The sequence below is a fragment of the Sparassis crispa genome (assembly GCF_003851025.1).
Source record: "Sparassis crispa DNA, contig_000008F, whole genome shotgun sequence".
In the NCBI taxonomy this organism is placed as follows: Eukaryota; Fungi; Basidiomycota; class Agaricomycetes; order Polyporales; family Sparassidaceae; genus Sparassis; species Sparassis crispa.
This window is the reverse complement of record NW_020939755.1, coordinates 474,296-495,439: the sequence shown is the minus strand read 5'-3', so window position 1 is coordinate 495,439 and position 21,144 is coordinate 474,296. Positions and strand designations below refer to the sequence as shown.

The 21,144-nt window shown below is 52.7% G+C and overlaps 8 protein-coding genes across 8 annotated transcripts; 2 read left to right on the top strand and 6 right to left on the bottom strand.

Annotated features, from left to right (window-relative positions):
• Positions 1–237: 237 nt before the first annotated feature.
• Positions 238–1,698, bottom strand: SCP_0901700 (FAD/NAD(P)-binding domain-containing protein; the record flags this gene model as incomplete). The annotated part of the gene is made up of 6 exons (XM_027761403.1): positions 238–357; positions 409–696; positions 754–957; positions 1,017–1,048; positions 1,100–1,589; positions 1,651–1,698. 6 exons carry the CDS (start codon positions 1,696–1,698, stop codon positions 238–240), a joined length of 1,182 nt encoding a protein of 393 aa, XP_027617204.1.
• A 1,916-nt stretch (positions 1,699–3,614) lies between these two features.
• SCP_0901690 (Class E vacuolar protein-sorting machinery protein) lies at positions 3,615–6,458 on the bottom strand (the record flags this gene model as incomplete). The annotated part of the gene is made up of 8 exons (XM_027761402.1): positions 3,615–4,807; positions 4,858–4,947; positions 5,001–5,073; positions 5,124–5,279; positions 5,338–5,985; positions 6,044–6,218; positions 6,270–6,357; positions 6,416–6,458. 8 exons carry the CDS (start codon positions 6,456–6,458, stop codon positions 3,615–3,617), a joined length of 2,466 nt encoding a protein of 821 aa, XP_027617203.1.
• A 230-nt stretch (positions 6,459–6,688) lies between these two features.
• On the top strand, positions 6,689–7,300 carry SCP_0901680 (Ubiquitin-conjugating enzyme spm2; the record flags this gene model as incomplete). The annotated part of the gene is made up of 4 exons (XM_027761401.1): positions 6,689–6,698; positions 6,749–6,888; positions 6,971–7,176; positions 7,240–7,300. The coding sequence occupies 4 exons, from the start codon at positions 6,689–6,691 to the stop codon at positions 7,298–7,300; spliced, it is 417 nt and encodes a 138-aa protein (XP_027617202.1).
• A 653-nt stretch (positions 7,301–7,953) lies between these two features.
• SCP_0901670 (hypothetical protein) lies at positions 7,954–10,998 on the bottom strand (the record flags this gene model as incomplete). The annotated part of the gene is made up of 1 exon (XM_027761400.1): positions 7,954–10,998. One exon carries the CDS (start codon positions 10,996–10,998, stop codon positions 7,954–7,956), a length of 3,045 nt encoding a protein of 1,014 aa, XP_027617201.1.
• Positions 10,999–11,872: 874 nt separating this feature from the next.
• SCP_0901660 (predicted protein) lies at positions 11,873–14,366 on the bottom strand (the record flags this gene model as incomplete). The annotated part of the gene is made up of 5 exons (XM_027761399.1): positions 11,873–12,429; positions 12,504–13,302; positions 13,352–13,750; positions 13,798–14,080; positions 14,131–14,366. 5 exons carry the CDS (start codon positions 14,364–14,366, stop codon positions 11,873–11,875), a joined length of 2,274 nt encoding a protein of 757 aa, XP_027617200.1.
• An 851-nt stretch (positions 14,367–15,217) lies between these two features.
• SCP_0901650 (Zinc finger protein) lies at positions 15,218–15,760 on the bottom strand (the record flags this gene model as incomplete). Its single annotated transcript, XM_027761398.1, has 4 exons — positions 15,218–15,389; positions 15,451–15,530; positions 15,589–15,639; positions 15,692–15,760. 4 exons carry the CDS (start codon positions 15,758–15,760, stop codon positions 15,218–15,220), a joined length of 372 nt encoding a protein of 123 aa, XP_027617199.1.
• A 274-nt stretch (positions 15,761–16,034) lies between these two features.
• Positions 16,035–18,149, top strand: SCP_0901640 (DNA-(apurinic or apyrimidinic site) lyase 2; the record flags this gene model as incomplete). The annotated part of the gene is made up of 6 exons (XM_027761397.1): positions 16,035–16,058; positions 16,116–16,147; positions 16,198–16,265; positions 16,317–16,955; positions 17,006–17,921; positions 17,981–18,149. 6 exons carry the CDS (start codon positions 16,035–16,037, stop codon positions 18,147–18,149), a joined length of 1,848 nt encoding a protein of 615 aa, XP_027617198.1.
• Positions 18,150–18,311: 162 nt separating this feature from the next.
• SCP_0901630 (Kinesin-like protein) lies at positions 18,312–20,670 on the bottom strand (the record flags this gene model as incomplete). The annotated part of the gene is made up of 7 exons (XM_027761396.1): positions 18,312–18,368; positions 18,423–18,494; positions 18,542–18,589; positions 18,644–19,108; positions 19,158–19,271; positions 19,321–19,464; positions 19,519–20,670. 7 exons carry the CDS (start codon positions 20,668–20,670, stop codon positions 18,312–18,314), a joined length of 2,052 nt encoding a protein of 683 aa, XP_027617197.1.
• Positions 20,671–21,144: the final 474 nt, after the last annotated feature.

Here is a 21,144-nt window from a genome sequence, read left to right as displayed (position 1 = left end):
CATCACCGCAGTTACCATACTCATAAGTGTACGCAGATGTTATGACTACATGCGGGATCGAGGGTTATCAGTTTGCCGTCAGCTAGATGAACACACTGCGAAAATGCTGAGGACGTGATCATAGTCTAAAGCACGCTGTGCAATGGATATAATAATGGAAGGTCTATCAGAACGAACGGAACAGCAGGATGGATATTCTAATTCTCAAAAAAAATAAACAGTGCGGAGCATTGGCAATCATAGACCGCGCTCTGCTCTTGTCTTCTTGATGAAGAGATCTCCACCCTTCAGCCAGCTAGTGAAGTAGTCTCCGAACATCAGACCCCAGAAGTATGGGAAGTATGAAGAACCATGACCCTGTAGGCTATATGAGAACACACACGTCGACAGCGCACAGAACAGGCATACCTTCCCGATTGGTACGACGATGGCCTCCGGGGTACCCTTGTATATCTTCTTCTGCGGCTCGCCTGCAAGGAAACTTGTAATATTTGGTGCGACTACCGCAACGTGAGCTGGCCCCTTCAGCGCCTGCTTCTGTTCCTTCCAGTCGGTGATGTCGCCCAGTGCGAACACACCGGGATGCGCAACGGTCTCGAAGGTCGGCTTGACCTTGACCTGCGAGCGCTCGTTGAGAACGTCCGAGCCGAGCGTCTTGATATAAGCCACGTTCAGGCGGGGGCCGAACGTGGGCACCTGATTACAGGACGGTGGTCAGGCCAAGTGTGCCAGAATGAAGCTGGAAACACGTACGACGAGGTCGGCATCAGGAATTGTCGTGCCACTGCGTGTCGTAATGCCGATAGTATCTAGTTCTGGCATGCTGTCCAGATATTCGCCCAACACCAGATTGATCTTCCGGGCGCGGACACGTTTCTCGAGGTCCTTGCGATACTTCGCCGGATATGTTGCGTTGAGCAACATCTTGTCGCTCTGGATAATCGTAATTTTCTTGTCCTACACACATAACACGATGTCAAGAGTGCGTGGAATTTCTCACACAATTTCAGACATACCGCGAATGTGTCCCGGAGCTCTCCAGCTGTCTCTATAGGGCTGTCAGTGTCTGCGTGGTCTGAAGTGCCTACGGATAACTCACCAATACCGACCGCGCCACCTCCAATGAGGACAATGTGCTTCGCATTACCATACTTCAGGCGCCATTCCTTGATGTGTTCGCGAATTTCAGAGTCGGTGGTAGGGAAGTCCAGAGGACCAGACCACGAGGAACCAGAAGCCAGGGCCAATGCCGCGTACGAGATCCGCTCCCCGCTTTGCAATACGACCACGCCGCCTTGTCCGGGCTCGGTCTCCTCGATGGCAGTGACCTTATCGACCTTAAGAGTACCGTTGCCATTGATGAAGAGCTTGTCGTATGGGATGAGCGCCCCGTCCTCGATGTGGCCTTCGTCGGTGACGGTCATGCGTGCCGCGGCAAGGAAGTGAATAGCGTACGGCCGTTCATTGATGAGGATGACGCGGTATTTCGATGAGTCGAGTGTGCGAGAGAGTGAACGCGCAAGCAGAGAGCCGGCATGGCCACCACCAACGATCACAACGTTCTTTTTCTCCTCGATAGTCTTAGACATCTTCAGAAATATAAAAGTAAGGACATACAGATGACGGGGCAGGGAACCAAATCAGACTCACCACTGCGGCGTCTCGTTTTTTATGTAAAAAAGAGACAACAGATCCCATGAGAACTCCTGTGGTATGAAAGTAATCTTCTGGGAACCATCTGCCTCGGCGGTCTTTAAGAGACTCCACGGCATTAATCTCCTCGAGATTATGAGTGAAAAAAAAGCATTTGATCTGTCAATTACGGAGAACCGCATGCTCGGAGACGAGATGAGTACGTGAGCTGCCAGGGCAATTCTCCGTGAGTTGGCCCGTGCTGACACGCTATGACGACGAACTTACCAAGCCATGAGACTGGTTACTGGCGTCGATCTGGATATCGGGAAGATTGCAGATGCTATGCCTGCGCTCCTCGTTGACGAGTTCCGAGTCCGTCGGATAGTTTCTTCCCTGCTAATTTTGAGGGTCATCAGTTGCTTCGCGCAAGTACGTCCTGCTACAGTGGGTAAAGTGCCCTGTTTGCCTGCTCAACGTAGACACCAACCGAGTGCGGATGCTCAGCTCTGGGAAGAACGGATCCCAGGGCCCTCAAGATTCTGGCGTGCGAAGGATGTCGATGAGTTGCTGACAGACGATTATCAGATAAAACGCTTGGAACGCGTTGACGCTGCTTCGATTCTCACCCGCACTTACTCAGTATGAGAGAGAAACACGGCCGTGCTGCTGCGTTGCTGATCTGATAGTCGTGCACGCCTCGACCGTGACAGCGGTAGTAGTATCTCGTGAAGAGGGCCGGAAGGCGCAGGTGTCGCCGTGGACTCGCACATGTAACATTTGTCAGGCTCCAAGTTAAGTAACTCATGGTACCCAGAGATCACTGCTGCGTATGGCAGCATGTACTACTTAGTACCGTAGGTGGGGGTACCCGTGCGAGTTAGCCACACTTACCCCTTCTCTGCCCTAATGCCTACGAGAGCATCATTCCGGTCATTCGCCGAATGATGAGGCTCTCACAAACATTCAGGGCTTTTTCCTCTATATGCAGCGACATCACAATCTCCCCGACTGGATGCCATTTTGGTCACAGTAAGTTGGTGAGTTTTCAGCTACTTCTACAGATGATCGCTGAGATATTCGATTTAGCAATTCGTCTTCGGGACATCACGCATGGTCGGGCGACAGGTCAACGTCACGCGTAGACTAAGATAATTTGAATCTTTGAGAAGATTACGACTTGTTCGTCAACTCAGATGCCTGCGTTTGAGGCTCCTTGCAGAGGATACACTGTGAATAGTGAGGACGGCCGAAGGTGTCCGTTGAGGAAGCAGTGTCATCTGCGTACACCACCACACATGCAGGAGATCGAGGCGTCCCTCTTTGTACTTCCCCAGTTCATTCCCCTCGTGGGCCATCCGATAAATATTCATGAGAACGGTGGCACGGCCACAGATTAATTGCAATGTCGTACCAAACCACTGCTGGCAGGTACGTGCATTCATGCTCAATTTACGGTCGTCTCCCGTCTGCCTGGCACTGACTTCTAGAATCAGTCACCTACTTCAAAACAGTTCTCGGAGACCCAGTGTATTATTTCGCGAGTCCTGCAATGAAATATATCAAAGGAAATAGCCATTATCACTAAAGCAATAGCTGTGTTTAGACCCTAGGATCCCCAAAATGTTGTCAAATTCACTCTGCATGGCGCGGTAATCCCGCCCGTTTCTTTTCCGACATCAGGACAACGCCATCCAAACGAGTCCGAATTTATTTGTCGATGCTGGACGTCGCCAGTCTTGAGATGCAAATCGAGCTGACTCCCCGTCTGGCAAACTGGATATCAATGTTCTGTTGTGGGTCTTTCTCAATGGGAATCTGACTGAAGCAGAATGATACGGTACAGATATACATCTGTATACGTTTGGAAACATATAGACGTCCCAACAGAGCTTTTGCAACAAATTTGTTAAATACATCTATCACTAGAATCCTGTCCAACCTACAAGTTCTCCACTCCCCCGTGCATCTTCCCATCCCGCTCAGGCCGACGCACCGACACCTTGTGGTTCGGGATGACCACCTTGCTGCCCATTCCCAGAGATATCCATCGCTGTAAGCTGGTTTGGCAGCCCGTAATACTGCGACTGCCATCCCTGCTGGTGGGCACCAGCCACATCACCTGCGGTAGGTGGAGACCCTTGCTGGCTACCGTTGGGAGGACCGGTAGCTCCGTACGGCGATGTCCCATAGCCTATTTGCTGCTGCTGAGGTGCACCATGGGATTGCAGAGCCGGAGTTGCGGTCAGCTGGGTGTCGGAACGTACTGGAGCAGTGGCGACAGCTTCCACCGCTTCGTGACTGAGTTGTTGCGCAGAATAACCTGCGACATCACCGGAGGACTGCTGAGGACCGGATGATGCGTGTACAGCGCCCTGAGGTAGCGCGAACGACTGTTGCGGGCTGGCATGGGATAACTCTTGTGAAGTTGCACGGGCAGCAGCGGCAGGGGCAGCTTCCTTGATCCCTGGAACGGAGAGGAAATAAACTGCACCAGTTATATCTGTCCCACCCTGCGCGTAGTACTGTGCCCACGCCTGGACGTTAGGATCTGCGTACGTGGCATTCGGATCGTATACATATGGAGGACCAGTCTGCTGGCTCGATTGCTGCTGCTGAGGCTGTGCTTGCGATTGCTGGGGCTGCGGTTGCATCTGCGGCTGAGGCTGAGACTGTACCTGCGGTTGCGACTGCAATTCAGGCTGAGATTGCGTCTGAGGCTGCGTTTGAGGTTGCAACTGAGGTTGGGGTTGAGACTGTGGTTGGGTATGGGTTTGTACCTGGGGCTGCTGCTGCTGAGGTACCGCAGCTTGTGACTGCGGCTGTGCAATGGACTGAGCTCCAGGGTACCCATACGACTCCGGCTGCACACCATACGGAACAGCACTCCCAGGCGACGCAACGTACGACTGCGACTGGGCATAGGCTGGTCGCTGAGCGTAGGGATTGGTTTCGTATGATTGCGGTGGCGGGGCGCCCGGGTATTGGCCTTCCGCGCTGACGGAGTAGGCCCCAGCGGGCGCCGGGTATGCATTGTATCCAGGCTGATCATAGACTGCTGGATTCCACCCATACGTCTGAGGTCCGCCACCCATCGGGTAGTCCTGACGGCTTCGAGAGTCAGACCCGTACGATTGTGATTGGGCTGCCGGATACCCCGATCGTCCTTCGTACACTACAAAGGCAATTAGAGATAAACAATATGAAGCAAAAGAACCGACTTGCTTGCTGAGTGCCTCGCTAAGCTCTCCTCCATCATTCGGTCGAAAATTGTCCTTGCTTTAACGAAACTTTCGTTCATTGAGACAAGGTCGGCTGAATCATTAGTCAGACCCAACAACACAGAGTACAACACGGAGTAGGCAAACCTCGCTTTTGGCTGTACTTGTCAATTAGCTTGACGATCTTCGGACGTAGAGTCATGCATGACCTGTACAGCTCCTGCAAAGATACTTAATATTTAGCTACACACTCTCTCTGCGGGGACGTGCCTGAATCTCCTCGTTGTCGGCAAGATTGTCCTTTACAGGGTCCATCTCGCGGAGCAGTGTGAGTAACCGATCGACATTGGCGGCCTGATTAAACACGGCAGCCTCTTGTTCCGCCTCTCTTGCAATTTCGGCTGCCGTAGGCTCAGGCAGTGGTTCCTACATACATATTTTTATCAGATACACAGTGATGATCAGGTAAGGAAAGCCCACGCACCACATAGTTGACAGGAAATATGCCTGTCCTACCCTTCAGTTGACCCCGCCACCAGTCCTTGTAACCACGATCAACGACCTTGATGATGTCACCCTTCTCGAACGGCAGTTCACCAGGCTCGGAGGGCTCAAATGTGTGCAGAGCACGGACCCGAGTGACAATGGGTATATTCTCCCGACCCGAGGACAACGAATCTGCTGAGCTCACCGCTGGTGTGGCAGCAGTAACGGTCGATGCAGCAACTGGCGCAACTGCAGAGACAGCAGGGCTGGGGGATGGCACATATCCACCATAACCTGGTTGCTGGGAAGACGTGTGCGGGGTAACCTTGACCGCAGCGGGAGCCTCTGATCCTGACCCACCGGCACCGCTCGAGGACGCTAGTGAGTATGAGTCCCATTGTCCCCTACCGCCCTTATCGTGGACGGACATCTCCAACACCCGTTGCAGCTCTTCCTCTTCCCGTCGCCGTACTTCGTCATCCACTTCGGGCGGAGGTGGCTCATCGGGAGTCTCGAATTTGTAACCTTTGCTCTTCAGCGTCTCGTAGCATTCCTCCATCATGCCCAGCGTGGTGTCCTTCTCGAAATCGGCAGTCCACATAGCCACCAAGCCCAGCGTCCTGCGCCTCACTTTTTCGTGTGTTGTCTGTCCATGCATTGCGATAAATGAGATGCTGGCAATAAGACACAGAAATGAAGCGCACTCTGTCTGTGACAAGCCGCTCCAGACTCTGAGTGAAAGCGCGCGATGCAATCTCTCTGTGCACCTCCACACCACAATTCTTGGACAAGGCTTCAGCCAATGTCAAGGTGTATAGCTGCACATTAGGACTTCGATGGGCGAGTCTCTTGAGGACAGCTGCGGTGACGTTCCGCGCGCTGTTTCAGATGCGTTAATCGTGTATCTAACAGATAGTGCATGCTACTCACCCTTGTTCCCCTTCATCTTGTACTTTGTCGCATAGATTCAGAATTAGTTCCCAGTTCTCACTCGTGAGGTTCTCGTCTGTAGTCTTGCCTAGTAGACATGAAGCGTGAGAGTCATATACCGACGGGGGTCGAAATTGGACACTCACCGACGATATCGTCGTACGGATTCGGCTGACCACCTCTGAACATAACGATCTTGTTGCCTTTAGAGAAAGAAAGAAGAGCGAATATATTCTGCTGGTGTACTGCGCGCCCCGCTGCGGTGTTACTATTAGAGACTGTGACTGTGAGCAGTGCGGTCACTGCGATGCCCGGCACGCCTTCCCGGATACGGATATGGCAGTACGCCACTTGACTCTTGCAGCTTCCTTGCAGGCACTGCTGCCTGCTTGCTTCCACTCACACCTTTATCCCGTTCGATGGCAAGGGGTAAATTTATTGTCCTCTTTGCAAGGCTTAAACTCATCTCTTTATACTAGTTCCAAGAAATTTCCGTCTCCTCGAGGAGCTTGAGAAGGGCGAGAAGGGCATCGGGGATGGGTCGTGCTCGTACGGTCTCGAAGATGGAGACGATATCATGATGAGCCACTGGAACGGCACGATCATTGGTCCTGGACATGTGAGTCTTTACTAAAATTTATCCTTGCCCCGATCGACGACATCGCGGTGGACATAGACGTGGTAACTAAACCACATCACAGACGGTGCACGAGAACAGGATTTATAGTCTCAAGATTACATGTGGAGAGAGTTACCCCGACCAACCACCCACCGTCCAATTTGTCTCTCGAGTCAACCTTCCATTTGTGAACCAAATCGACGGCAAAGTCGATCCGCACAAACTTCCCGTATTGGCGCATTGGAACAGGAACAGTAGTATCGAGACAGTTCTTGTAGAGATTCGCAGGTGCGTAGCTGAAACACAGCACAGTGATGTTGCAGTTGTACCCACCTGTGCTTCGCGTTATAGGGAGATGGCTTCATTCAACAATCGCAAGCTTCCTCAGCCTCCGGAAGGCAGCACTTTCTAGGGGACCTATATCCGTCTATATTGCATCTGGCACGAAGGGGGGAGAGTACGCATCTTGTCGATAACCTGTGTTTTTAGCATTCAATCGAGCATCAGAGTCACACTACTGATATACAGGCACGCGACGCAATGTCAACGCGAATTATCCTCGTTTTCTCGACGTAATGAGGCCGTCCTATAACTTCAACTCTCAATATCTGAACACCGAGGAAGCAAAAGAGAACTCAGCGACCAGTGAGCGTCTCAGTAGAAGTTCTCAGGTTTCTGAGTAGTTCTATTTGTATTGTTGGGCGAGTCTCCCTTTGACACCCGAAATTATCAGTATGCAGTCCTCAGGCATAACATGCTGAGGCCGAGAGACGCAAATCTCAGTCAGGTACACCCTCAGTGTGCTGTGCACTTTCATCTGGAAAGCTCGCATGGAAGTGGTGAGCATTGCAGTAGAGTATTAGTATTAGACATGAATGACGAGCGAAGAAAACATGTATACATCTGGGGTATCGAATGCGTAATTGTATAGGACCCACTGAGCAGGATCATTAATTAAACTAGCTATATAAGGGTGGTGTGAATGTACGTAGGTACAAAGCAACATTAATGGTATGCACAAACATGAGGCAGAGAAGGAAGAAGTTACAGCATAGAGTCTGTCAATCATGAGTCATGATCAGACTCCGAATATTCTGAGAGTGCAGTGTTCATCTCCTCCGACAGAAGGCCCGACTCGCCCAGACGCAGTGTGCCGCCCGCGCGGTCGCTGCGCTGGAGTAAATCCTCCCATTTCGAGGTCTTTTCCTGCTCAGTCCAAGCATGTCGGGGCGACTCCATCTCACGGAATGTCAGCGGAGAACGCGTGGCACTAGACGGAGAGGCGGAGGAGGCTGGCGAAGGGGGCACCTGTTTCGCAGTCGACGCGTAGCTAGAACGGTTCACTGACGACCGGTTAGAGAAGTTCAGGTCGACGGAAACCGAGGGGTGGGGACGTGGTGTCGCAGGAACATTCGCCGCTTGCATGGACCGGGACAGAGTCATGACGTCAATGCGAGCAGGTTTCCGTTGGTCGCTGCGCTTGGGGCGCGGTGGCGGATTAGACGGACCCAACGTGCCAAATTCTGAGAGGGAGGACAAAGGGAAGGAGGGAATAATGGGTGACGGTGACATCTCCTGTAATGTGGCAGATGGCGGTCGTCGGCGAGGAGGTAAAGGTAGAGAAGGCCGACTGTCATCCACGGAACTTGCGATTCTCACATCGTTGACAGGTGCAGAACGAGAGCGATTAGGCTGCCGTAGCTTGTGGGACACGTCTGCCTTGGCACGATCTTGCCCTGCGTTCAAGCGGTTAAGTTCGCTGGGAGGTACGATGTGTTGGCCGTACGGAGAATCATAAGGTTTCGGCATAGGCGGTAGCTCTTCGCCGTACGACGAGGTCGAGGATCTAGTAGAATGAGCTCGATGAAAGAACCCTGAAGAGGCTATATCGGAAGACCCAGGAGACGACGACCTCGTCGTCGTGCTTGGACGACCGGCTATAGCGCTGGAGCTTTTGTTTCCGGTGGATGGTCGAGACGGGGGTGAGGCCTTATGCCTGTGAGAGGGTGATGGTGTAGTTTGTACTCCAGACAATGATGCCCGTGACTGCATGAAGCGCGATAGCAGCACGCCATCGTCACCACCATCCTGACCTGGAGTAGATTTAAGTGGCAATTCAAAGGTCATGCGCGGTAATGCCAGTTTGTGAAAGTCCTGAGGGAGAGCTGGCACCGGCGGCGGAGACGAGTCGCGCTGACGGTACTTATCGCGCAGCCCACCTGTGCTGAGGCGTTTCACAAGTTTCCACCACTTGCCACCCGGCGACGAGTCCTCATTAAAGTCCCTGTCCTTTCCTTTCCCCGACTTCGCCGCCCACGAACCCACGCCTTCCGATCGTCTACCCTCTTCAGCTGCAGTCTCGGGAGCACCATTCTTCGCCGTCGGTATTGAACGTCGCGAATGTTTACTCTGTCCGGACACGTCAACGTAGTCATCCATGGACATCCTCACCGGTGTCCGCGGTGACTTCGGTATGCTGTCTGATCGTCTTTTCTGTGGTTGCCCATCGTATGGTCGCCAAGCGTCCGCGTCACGCCCACGGGCCTGGTCCTCGTGGATCACCCTAGAAGGAGATATATCCCGGTCTCGCTTCACGATGTCTGCAACCTTCTTGAGCCTGCCAGACACCTTTCTCGATAGACTCTTGCGCATGCCAGGTATAGGGTGGGTCTTGCTCCTGTGCTCCTCCATCGACATGTATGGGTTGAAAATCCACGTGTCGCCCTGAGAATCGGCGGTCGCTGGCCTATGCTCGGAGATGCCACCGAATACGGTATAGTAGGGGCCATTGCTCTCCTCCTTCAACTCGTCCAGGTCCTCTGGGGGTTGGTCTGTCCGACTGCTACTGCCGTGCACGGACACACCCTGCCGGCGTATAAGATCTTCATAGCTTGACGTCTCCGCAAGCTCTTCGCGACGCTGCTCCTGCTGCTTGTACGCATGAGCAACCCTCCCAGCAGGAGTCAGTCCTACAGGTATTGGAGGTTCCTTCTGGCGGGTACTGGCGCTGGTCGCAGAAGCCGCCTGCCTCGGTGCGCTAGCTGACCGGTAGGGCGCACCATGGGCACTATCAGCGGAGCGCAATCTCTGTTTCCCCGATGTGGAGTGGGGTAGAGTGCCAGCGCTGCGAGGCTGTCCATCGCGACTTGGCGGGGGCGCAACGGTCGGATTCGAGCGTGCGCTCGGTTTACGTCTCAGGACGTTACGGGAGGGTCTGGGGCTCAGAGCGCGCTCTCGTTCTGCATCTTGTGCTGCAGGGGACACATCTCTAGAGCCAGACCGGTGGCCTGATGATGACCTGGAGCCTGACGGTCCTACCTGCAGGTTCTGCTCCTCACGAGAGCTTGTGCCAGTAATATTGTACATTGCTAGTCGTGTGACTGTATCCGCTCCCAAATGCGAGTGTATATACGACGAACCTGACACCTCGGAGTCGGAAGGAAGGGAGACCGCAGACGAGCCCGACGCCTTATGGAGTGCGGGCCTGCTGAGCAGGCGCTTGAGATCCAAGTGACCACCATGATCACGATCAACGCTCCCATTAGATGAATTGCGCGAACCCGAGGACGATATTCCCAGCGACGCAGGGAGAGTGAGCGGTGAATAATACGACGCGCCGGAACTCAGACTGTAAGCAAAGCCTGCGGACAGGTCATCACTCTGCAGTTTGCGATGCGGTGACAAGTCACGCTGCCGTAGCCCAGGCCTAACCCCTGCACCGGTATTAGGATTAGACAAGCTCGTGCTGGATGACGGTGAGAACATGGACGACATAGTTGACGATGCGGCAGGGGGCATAGGGTCAGGCTTCCGCCTGTCTTGTAAAGATGTGTTAGAGTCGCGCACTGCAAAGTCAGAGTGCGAATGAGGGTGCGTGAGGTCCATTGCACGATTAGAAGTGTGCTGCTGTGAAGGGCTATATGGGTTTAATATCTGACCCCTCGTGACCGACGAGCCGGCGGGTTGAGGTGGATGAAAAGAATTAGTCGCGTTGAGCTTATCAGCTTGTGGTATATCAGGGAGCTTTCGATCTCGGTACTGGTTTAAGGAAGGGCCACCGGAATCGACCTGAGTTTCTCTGCCCGATACAGGTTGAACGAGGGTGTGCATTTGAGATGTGGATAATGCCTTAAGGGACTCGACCTCTTTAATCAAAACATTAATTTTGGAATGAGATGAAATCAGGCCAAACGAGCTCTTACTTGGTTTTTACGGTGTCAGAACGTTGAAAGCTTTGAACAGGCGTAAGCAAGTCCGGCAGAGCTAACAACCCCTAGAGCAACCAGAGAGAGAACATTGAGTGGTTAGTCACAGCGGAAAGCCAGTAAAACCTACATAATCTAGAATGAGCTTATGTATACGTCCAAGTCTTGGTGGGGAATGGTCCAGGGAGTCCAAAGCGCGTAGAATGTCGTAACGGCACGTGTAGGTAGGTATGGTGATAGCAGGGTTGGTGCGGAGATACTTAGCGAGCTGGAAAGAGCGTTGTGTGCGCAGACCCCTTGATAAGCACGTAGAACGACAGAAGGACGGTACCAGATGGGATACCCAAGGAAAGGAGCAGAGGCGCGGTAAGGAAGGACGAGCGGAGGAAGTCAAGACGGTGGCACGGGGAGACTGAGCAAAGCTCATCCGACTCGTCTCGGTCGCTCCGACAAAAATTCGATTCATTCCACGTGCCTTTTTCATTTTCCTCAGCCGTTTGGCACCTTTTCGGCCCTCTGTTCCCATGCCAACCGCCGGATGGTCAAGGCAAAGTCGGCCCCGGAAGGAAGACTCTTCATGTTTACGTCCCAATTTCATTTACCGCATAATTGGGTCCATTATACCTTCGGAGCTCGGAACGAAATGCAGGCACAGGCAATAATCGACGGGAACAACTTCAGGCAGTGAACAGGAAGTAACTTGGAATAATCCATAAGTATCGCTACATGTGAGTGCTGTACACTCGTCGGTATCTGGGCGGGAAGAAGGATGAAAATCATTATGACTCCTTGGTTTCTCTCGTTAGCTCGTCCAAGCCCTCGTCATACATCCAAAAAGCTTCCAGATCACCCTGCAAATCAGTATCGGTGGTCTCATTCCCCTCCACGCTCACCACGTCCGCGACGCCAAGGCTCTTGAGATAGTGCTCCTTCACGAGCGTCTCGACTCTCTCTCTCTCGCTCTGCTCTTCGCTGCCTCGCCACAGCACGCGCTCCAGCACATGACGGATGAGTACACGTACAATGATGTAACCGTGCGACGCGGCCAACGCGATGAGCAGCGCCGAGAGTAAAAGCTGACGCGAAGATGAAGTCGGTTGGCTGAGATGGTGGTTATTCCGTTCGAGGGATGTCTTTAGCGGCTTGCAGTGGTCGCTGGGTCGGAAAAGGTAGACCAGTGCTGAGTTGGTCAGCGTAGCGAGCCATGAGAGGAATGTCAGCGAGTCCAGCCACGGCCCGATGGTATCCGTGCGTGAAGGTAATGGCCGTCGCGTGTGTACAGCGATTTTGAATGCGTCAGAACGCATCTCGAACCAATTATTCAACAATGACATCACTGGCATAAAGCACGATGTCAGACATGCAAAGTCGCAGGAAATAGTGGAATAGCACAGCGGATGTAGTATTCACCTGGTGCCAGTGGCCAGATCGTCGACCACAACGCAACGTATCCGAACTGCGAGACCATCTCTCGATAGTCCTCGAAGACGTCATAATCCGGCAGTGCAACCTCCCTGCGCACCCTCTCCATGAACTCTCGCTCCTCCTTCCCATTCGCATCCTTCGCCAAGTCCTTCTCACCCGCTTGATCCTCGAACATCACACGCTTTTTCTTAACAACACTGCTTGCACCAGCACTGCCGGCCGCCAACGAGAGGCCCTTCCCACTGCGCAACGAATTAACGGCGCGCATCACATACGGAAGCCCTATCTCGAAGAACGTGTCAACCACCTGGTTGGTCACTGTGGACGCGAACATCTGGTCCTGCAGCCTCGTCGGGCTCAACTTGTTCCGCGCGTTCATAATGTCCATCTCCCACATGCCCTTCCCTTGGGTGCGGATACCGGGAGTCGTAGTGCTTCTTACAGATGCTTTGCTAGTCCCACGGCCAGACCTGTAGGTAGTAACGTTCGGGGAGAATAGAGAGACAACGGTCCCAACCGCATCGTAGAGACTCGTGTTTTTCTCCAGAATATTCTGGACAAATATCATCACGTCCTCGCCAAATGGCACGTACACGAACGCGGAGAGCGCAAGACCGAGGTATTCTGCTACGGCGGTAAGCGAAAACGTCTTCACAGTCAGCGACGCATCGTGCGTAGACTGGTGTGCGTGGTTCTCCCAGTTCGTCATCGCGACTGCGTACCCGTGGTAAATCTTGAGAAACCTGGGTACAAGCACAGAAACCAGGATGGTGGGTGCGAACGACTGAAGGCCCATCAGCATAGAGACTACACGAACGCATGTGCAAACGTACGATATAGCGGTGGCCCGGCCCAGTGTATAGCTGTGTCACAAATGCTTCGAAAACGAAAACGACCGTGAGTAGAACTCCGAGGACGGCCGCAAACAGAAAGATCACCGGCATGCTGGCAAGCATCTTGAAGTCTTTCTGCCACCACCGCTTTGGAACAGCTTGTGCTCTCCTCTTCTCCACACGGAACGAGCCGTTCGTACCCCACCTAACGGACAACACGCGTTGCTTGATACGCCAGGACTCCACGAACGTGATGGACCAGAGCAGGAGTATGGAGGAATACACGGGAGAATATGGCACACCCCAGAAGTAATAATACACTCCGGCAGCAGAGATGAAAAGCAAAAAATTCGTGTAGTGGTAGAGGAAATGGAAATATAGGGCAATAGCTTCGCCGAACTGACGACTGGATCAGCAAGACCATGGGGCAAGTGCGGATAACGTACCTGGTCTCTGATGGCATCGAACTTTGGGCTGAGCAACTGACCGCGAGTCGTCCATGACCGAATCCACGCATCATTGAACGCGTGATCGTGCAAAGCCATCACGGACTCGACGCGATCCCATTCTTTGGAACCAGGAACAACCCCAAGGCCGCCCTCAGCGATGGTGGACGTGACGTACGTGTGTATGAGACGTAGATGGTTAGCCGGGGTTAGTTGCTTCGTCTGCACATCAAATACGGCGGAAGGGTTCGCCATAGGAAGACCAGAGACAAAATCAGAATGTCTGTTACGACCGTCTGAGCACCAAGCAGGAGATGTAAAGTAGGAACTTACAGCTCTCGCTGAGATAGGCGCGCAACCGTCTCCAACGGACATGAAACCAACACCAAGAGTTGCCCCTCACGCTCTCCACACTTGCCTACCGCACGCAAACCGCCCTTCTTCAGCACATGCAGAAGCAGTGTATACTGCCGCTCTGCCTGACGAGCATTCTCCCGAGCATGAGGTCTCGACAGCACCTTTCCGGAGGACGAGCGGAAGACTAGTACGAGATCTACGGTCGGAACCATGACAAAGAAAGGGAAACGGCAAGTGTGCCGAATGGTTGAATTCTCGGAATATGTATGTGGCGATGACCTCAAGGACGGCCTCCTAGCTCCATGTCAATCGACACCCTTAGGAGTTCGATCAATACGCACCTCGCTCTACCCCACTTCGCATACGATTGGCGGGAGATAGGGCCACGACGACTTTGACAAGATAACAGGCGACGATTCGCTCATCCAACAGACTGCCGTTACGTAAGGACGTCTTGAACACCCGTCTCGAAAAGGCAGGGGAGTAAGTTCAACCTCGCCGGCCCAAGTGCCTGTCCCTTTGCGAGATAAGCAATGCGGCGAGTAATGAAAACATGGCATACATACCGAGCAGCAACCTGTCATGAGAACGCGACGCGTGTACTGAATGATGCAGGAGATTCAATTCTCATCATCGCTCGGCAATAGTATTTGTTGCTAGTGCAGAAATTCCTCCACGCAGCAGAAAGCCACAGTTGGAGAAAGATTGACATTCGTTTGATCTCAGGTAAGCTTGGCAATACTGTATCCCCTACAGCATTGGGGCCCCATCGAATGTGACAAGACTGTGGAGAAGCATACCCGTACTCGGCGTTCCGATAGTTGTCTGCTACCAGCAAGTAAAATAGGATATCTGCATGAAAAAGTATGAAGGTAATGTAACATTTCCTCATGGACGTATTCCGCGGGCGTCAAGCCGCGGGAACAGTGTATATTCCCTGCAATGACATGACCATCTACCGTCCTAGTCCATGAATATTGCACGCGAATATCAAAATAAACGAGAAATCAATAACTTACACACCATAGCACACACAACATATGCACATCGTAAGACTGCCTCTTTATCCAGCTACCTGATCCGTAAGCTGTGGCACTGGCCTTTCTTCTCTTCCCAGACCCGCAGCGCGCTCCGATTCCTCAATCGTGTAGGCAGGCTCCTTCAGAGCCTTACACCGTCGCTTGTGTACCTTGCTCCTCCAATGTGATCGCAATGCAGCATCGGTTTCATAGTATCTAGCGAGATGCACGTCAATCCACATATTTCTCGTCCAAACAGTTGAAGGGAGCTCCTCACTTGGCACATTCGACGCAGTAATGCTGCGCTAATCCAGGCCTCTCAAAGTCCAGAGGCTGAGTCTCCAGAGCGGCACGGTTCTACATCGGGACAGCGTTCAGACTCTTAAAACACAGTCGCAAAAAGCGAAGGGCGCACTTTGGGATCCAAATCAATCAGCTGAATCTGATCCAAGTCTCTCGTACGAGCCTGAGGAAAGAACTGAGCATTATGTACCAGTGAAGGCTAATCCAGGACGAACTCGGGTTCTCGAAGCCCTACGAACGTCTCGCTGAGCATGGTGAGTGCGAGAACGACGCAGACGGCCCATGTCGGACAGGGAGTAGGGAAGCCGTAAAAGTCGGAAAGACGGAATCGGAGTTTTCCGCAAAAAGGAGAGCAATCTGACGTAATTCACCGCCAAAACGCCGTGGATATTGGTTCCGAACCAACGCGGGCCCGATGTTAGGAACTTATGCTTTTAGTCTGCGGTTCAACGGAACGTGGCCATAAACACTGCTATAGAGTCATCGCAGTTAGCAGCACTTAATCATTGACTTACTTGATCTCTCTGCTTGAACGGCTCCAAAACAACTTGTCCGCACATGCGCATCTTGTCGTGGAATATTGTGAGCTTGTGGCTCAACGTTGGTCTGAATATACACTTATAGATGCGGAATTTGTAGAATGGAATCCGTACGCTACCGCAATACCATCCGTGAGTGCCACAACCCACCCGCATTGCCGCTGGTCAAACACCGATCACAGCTGGAATACGTTCAAGTCATGCGAAGGTATCCTTGACGAGCTACAAGCAGACATTATATGCTTCCAAGGTCTGCAGGAGCTACTGTTACAGTTCAAATTGTGGTTTACACGTCATGCAGAGATGAAAACATCTCGTATTGCCTTGCAACGCGATATGGCCATTCCTGGCCCATATCACTCTTTCTTCTCGTTTCCAGCCAGCAAAGGCGGCTACAGTGGAGTGGCTGTGTATACTGATTCTCGTAAAGTCGTCCCACTGAAGGCTGAAGAAGGTCTCTCGGGGAAGCTGCAGGCGAAGCCGCCATTATCCGTCGACGAACGCGTCTCCCCCGCGTACCCTATGGCGCACCAGATCGAGGCGTTTCCGGACGAGCAAGGCAATGTCCCTTCCAGCTTCGATGCACTGGACGCGGAGGGACGCGGTCTTGTTCTCGATTTCGGACTTTTCGTGTTGATCAACGTCTACTGTCCCAATGAGACGTCCGATGCACGTCTATCCTTCAAGATGAACTACCATCTCATGCTCCAGGAACGTGTCCGAAAGTTAATCGAAGAGGAGCATCGAGAAGTCATTGTCGTCGGGGACATGAATGTTTGCGCTACACCGTTAGACCACTGTGACGGCCACCTACCGAGCAATTTGAAGACGTTTTGGGATCACCCAGCTCGTACTTGGTTTCACAGCTGGCTGGATCCCAATGGACCGATGATTGATATTGTCCGGTCATTCTGGCCAGACAGGAAGGGGCTCTATACATGTGTGTTCCTAAGCAAACTCAGCTATTCGTGTTCCCACTCCTCTTGACAGGTTGGAATACTAAACTTTCTGCTCGAGAGACCAACTATGGGACGCGAGTCGACTATATCCTTGTGACACGTGGTCTACTTCCATGGATCGCACTCGGAGACATACAACCATCGCTGAAAGGGTCAGATCACTGTCCAATATATATTGACCTTCGAGATGAGCTAGTCCTCGCGTCGGGAGCCACTGTTACCCTGCGCGACGCGATGCGTCAGGACACTATCCGGCACAACCCTCCTCGGTTAGCAGCCATGTTTTGGGAGGAGTTCTCCAGCAGGCAGACTGTAATCTCCGCCTTCTTTGGGAAGCAAGGCAGAGATGAACCCCAGAAAGCCGAAGGAAAATCGCCGTCTTCGACACCCCCGAAACTCACCCTGCAGGAACTAGTTGTCGATGCCGTGGAGGCCGAGCACCCTCCCTCAGGTTCATCCCGTAGCTTGAAGTCGCTCAAGCCTGCTGAGTTGCTGTCTTCACAAGCAGCGATTTCTAAACGGAAGTCGTCTGAGAAGGCATCTTCCTCAGCACCAGCGAAGAAGCGGAAAAACGAGTCAGGACAAGCCAAACTTGGGAGTTTCTTCAAGAAGCCACCAGTGGCAAAGTCACACTCGAGGGAGGTGATTAACCTCGACGATGATGACCCATCTTCCACCACAGCTTCCATTGCAGCGTCGAACGGGGATGATACCCTTAGTCAGCTTGAAGCTGATTATCAACTAGCATGCGAGCTGTCCGCTTCTGAGGGAGTTCTTCTTTCCCAAAGCGAAGCGTCGTCCTCTCAGAGTCAGAGCAAGTCCGCATGGTCGTCCCTCTTCGCACCGGTGCAGCCACCAAACTGCAGCGTGCACGGTGAGCCAACAAAGCTCTATACTGTCAACAAGCAGGGGCCGAATAAAGGCAAGACTTTCTACTTGTGCTCTCGGTGCGTCAACCGTATCGTCCGCTGCGTCCGCTCTGCTCTTATCAGTAGCCTTTGCATAGCCCCGTCGGTCCTGGATATGACAGGGGCAAATTGGAGCGTCTGCGAGATGAAGTTGATCCTCGGTACCGGTGCAACTATTTCAAGTGGGCGAGCGAACACAAGAGAGACTGCTTGCGAGAAACTGCGGCGAAGGATCTTTTTAAGAACGCAACAGGGATGGACTCATAGCTGTCAAGACTATTTTTACCCCCAACTGGTTTGCTGTATTAGTATCAATATTTAACGGCGGCAAACTATAGGTTGTGACAATACTGCTCTACATCTTCGTACGGAAAATGACGAAGCCAACGAAATGGTGGAAGACGAACGACCAGATGGGCAGCGCACCGCTCATGAGTTCGCGGTTTTGCTTTGCTTCTTCGCTGTTCCTATAGTTGTATTGTTGACCTAATTCGCGCGTTTGTAATTGTAGTAAACCGATCTAGTAACGGTAGTCCTCACCTTCGTTGCAAAACGCAGAGAGCATAATGATTCATTCAGGTGGCTCGCCAAAGGGGACAGATTCAAGACCATCTACGAGAAGCTTAACATCGTTACTATTGCAAAGAGAAGAGGCTCACCAAAGTCTTCGAATTGCCACTCAGAGAATTTTGCAACAAATATGTCAGCTGTACAAGAAGTGATAAGCATCGTCCTGGAGGGCAAAGGATGTAAGAAAGTACCTTGGAGTTCCTGTATGGAATATGCTTGTCGCTCTTGCCATCCCCCTTCTCTCCAAGCGCGGCAATCACATCACCCAGGGCACTCAGGCTGCGGTTGATGTTCTGTGTTTCCTTTAGGCGATCCTTGTTCTCGGCCGCACCACTCTTCTCCAGTCGCTCACTACCAGCAAGGTCGACGAGGTTGAGGCTACCCTCACACACTTCGCTAGTGAGCGTGTTCTCGCCGTAGATGCGCAAAGTAAAAACAGAGTGAGACCGCGAAGAGCGCTCATTCATGAGCGTTGCCGCGACCGTGCGCCGTGACTGAGCACGCGCAAGCAACGCCCGCACTTGTACGGGTGAGCTGAGAGGAATGACGTTCACATCGGTGACGGTCGTACGGCCCGTTTTGGCGTCGTGCTTAATATCGTGTTTCTTCTTGTCGAATTCACCCTTCCCAAGTAAGTCGTTTATTGTCTCGTTGTACTATATTCACAAACGTTAGCTGTCATCCGATGGTATTGGGAAGTCTCACAATCTCAAGGAACTGGCCCTCCATCTTGTATTCCCAGCCTTTCGTCTTGAGCTCGTCTGTCACTTGAAAGACCTGTTCCACGGCACGGGGGATCATGCCTGTGTTGATTTCCGTCTGGCATGTTATCAGTAAATTGGATGCTCCGTAAAGGTACTAAACGCACCTGGCCGCCTTCCATAGTGAACGACTTTCCAGAGCCCGTCTGACCATAAGCGAACACGCAGACATTATATCCGTCTGTGCAACTTTGAGCCAACTGAGAGATATCTTCAAAGACCTCCGCCTGCGTCGCATGAGGTTCGAAAACCTGAAGACATGGGAGCTTGAGTAAAGTTCCATGTGAAACATAATTGCAACACACCCGATCGAAGCTGAAGCCCCACTCATCCTTGCGTTCCTGGCCAGTCGCGCTTTCGCTCGACGAACTGAGCATGATTTCCTTATGATCCATCTTGTCAGGATACTCGATACGTGCCATACATTCCTCTCTTCGTTTGGCCTCATCCTCTGGATCGGGGCTGGGGGTGCTAGAGGGGCTTCCTGCGGAGGACGAAACCGACCTGCAAAGATCTACTGGTGGGACATCCGATGGTAATAGAGGGCGCACACGGCAGAAGACGCGAATATTGCCCTTCAGCTCCTGCACCATATTGTGGAGCTTCCGCCGCATACTTTCGCCTTCGCGCCCCTCCCGTCTCAGGTTCTCCGCTTCCTTCTCCAGCGTCTCTATCTGCAAGGTGAGGTCAGATTTCACGCCCAACAGCCGCTGGAGTTCTGCCTGCAGCGCAGAGTTGTCAGCCTGAAGTGCCGAGATCTGTGCGGTGAGAGAAAGCTGAGCTGTGGACTGCAAGGAAACGGTGGACTTGAGATTTGACGTGACCTCGCGCTCACGGTCGAGATCTCCCTGACACAAACGCAGCTCCTCCCTGACGTCCCGCAACTCTCGCTGGTGTCGACGCGCGTCTTCTTCCAACTCAGATATCTCCCGCTCGTGTCGCCTACGAATCTGCTGGAGCTCATCGCTGGCGATATCAAGCTCCTTCCGCTGCGAGTCTTCGTGCGACTTGGCAGCGGCGAGCTGTCGATATAGGGCCTGATGGCTGGCCTCCAGCTCTTCGCGTTTGGTGCGCTCGCTCTCCATGGCGGCGGCAAGACGAGCAGCATCTGCCGCACGCGCAGCTTCGATAGACGATACCTGGTCCTGAAGAGACTGAAAGCGCTTGTCCTGCTGTGATGCTGAGGCCACCCGCGTCGGTCTGGTCACCGTCGGTCGCACCACGGCTGTCGTCGACTTGGGTGGTGCACTCGTCGCTCGCTCTATCCTCCTCGTCGAGGTACTCAAAACTGGAGCCCTTGGTTTTGTCGCAGGCGGTGGGCCCTTCCCGAGCTTGTTGACTGCTGTCTTCGAGGGTCGCAGTGGCTGATTGGCGTCCGTCTCTGCAATCGCAGCGAGCTTGCTTGGTTGCTCATTCTCCTGCTGTACCGCCTTCCGTTTCAGTGATGTGGAATTCATGCTTGGCGCTGGTGGATGAAGCCGGTCAGGAGAAGAGTATAGCCGTGGGAGGCGAGACATTCAACCTAGAATTGATTTGTTGAATTCCGCTCATTTAATCAGGTAAGACAAGTGTGAGAGCAACAAAGGGGACTCAACGACTCGTTGTTGAAACTTCCTCAGGTCCTGCAATTCAATGGAACGTATTCGCTGGGTGTTGTATCGAGTTGGACAGTTATCAGGATTCACAACGTTGTGACAGAAACGTGACAAACTGGAACCGCGACTCAAGGTCATGTGATCACGTGATCGCGATTGCGCGGTCACGGTCATCTGAGTAGTTGAGCTCGTTGCATCCGCACACTCTCAACGTGTCATATTTCCCGATTTATCGCCTAGATGGTCCTGGCGTTCATGAAGATTTAACCACCACGAAGCCCTAGCCTGAGGTTTTTCGCTTTGAGAACATAGTCTTGCTTTAATTTGACCCCTTAG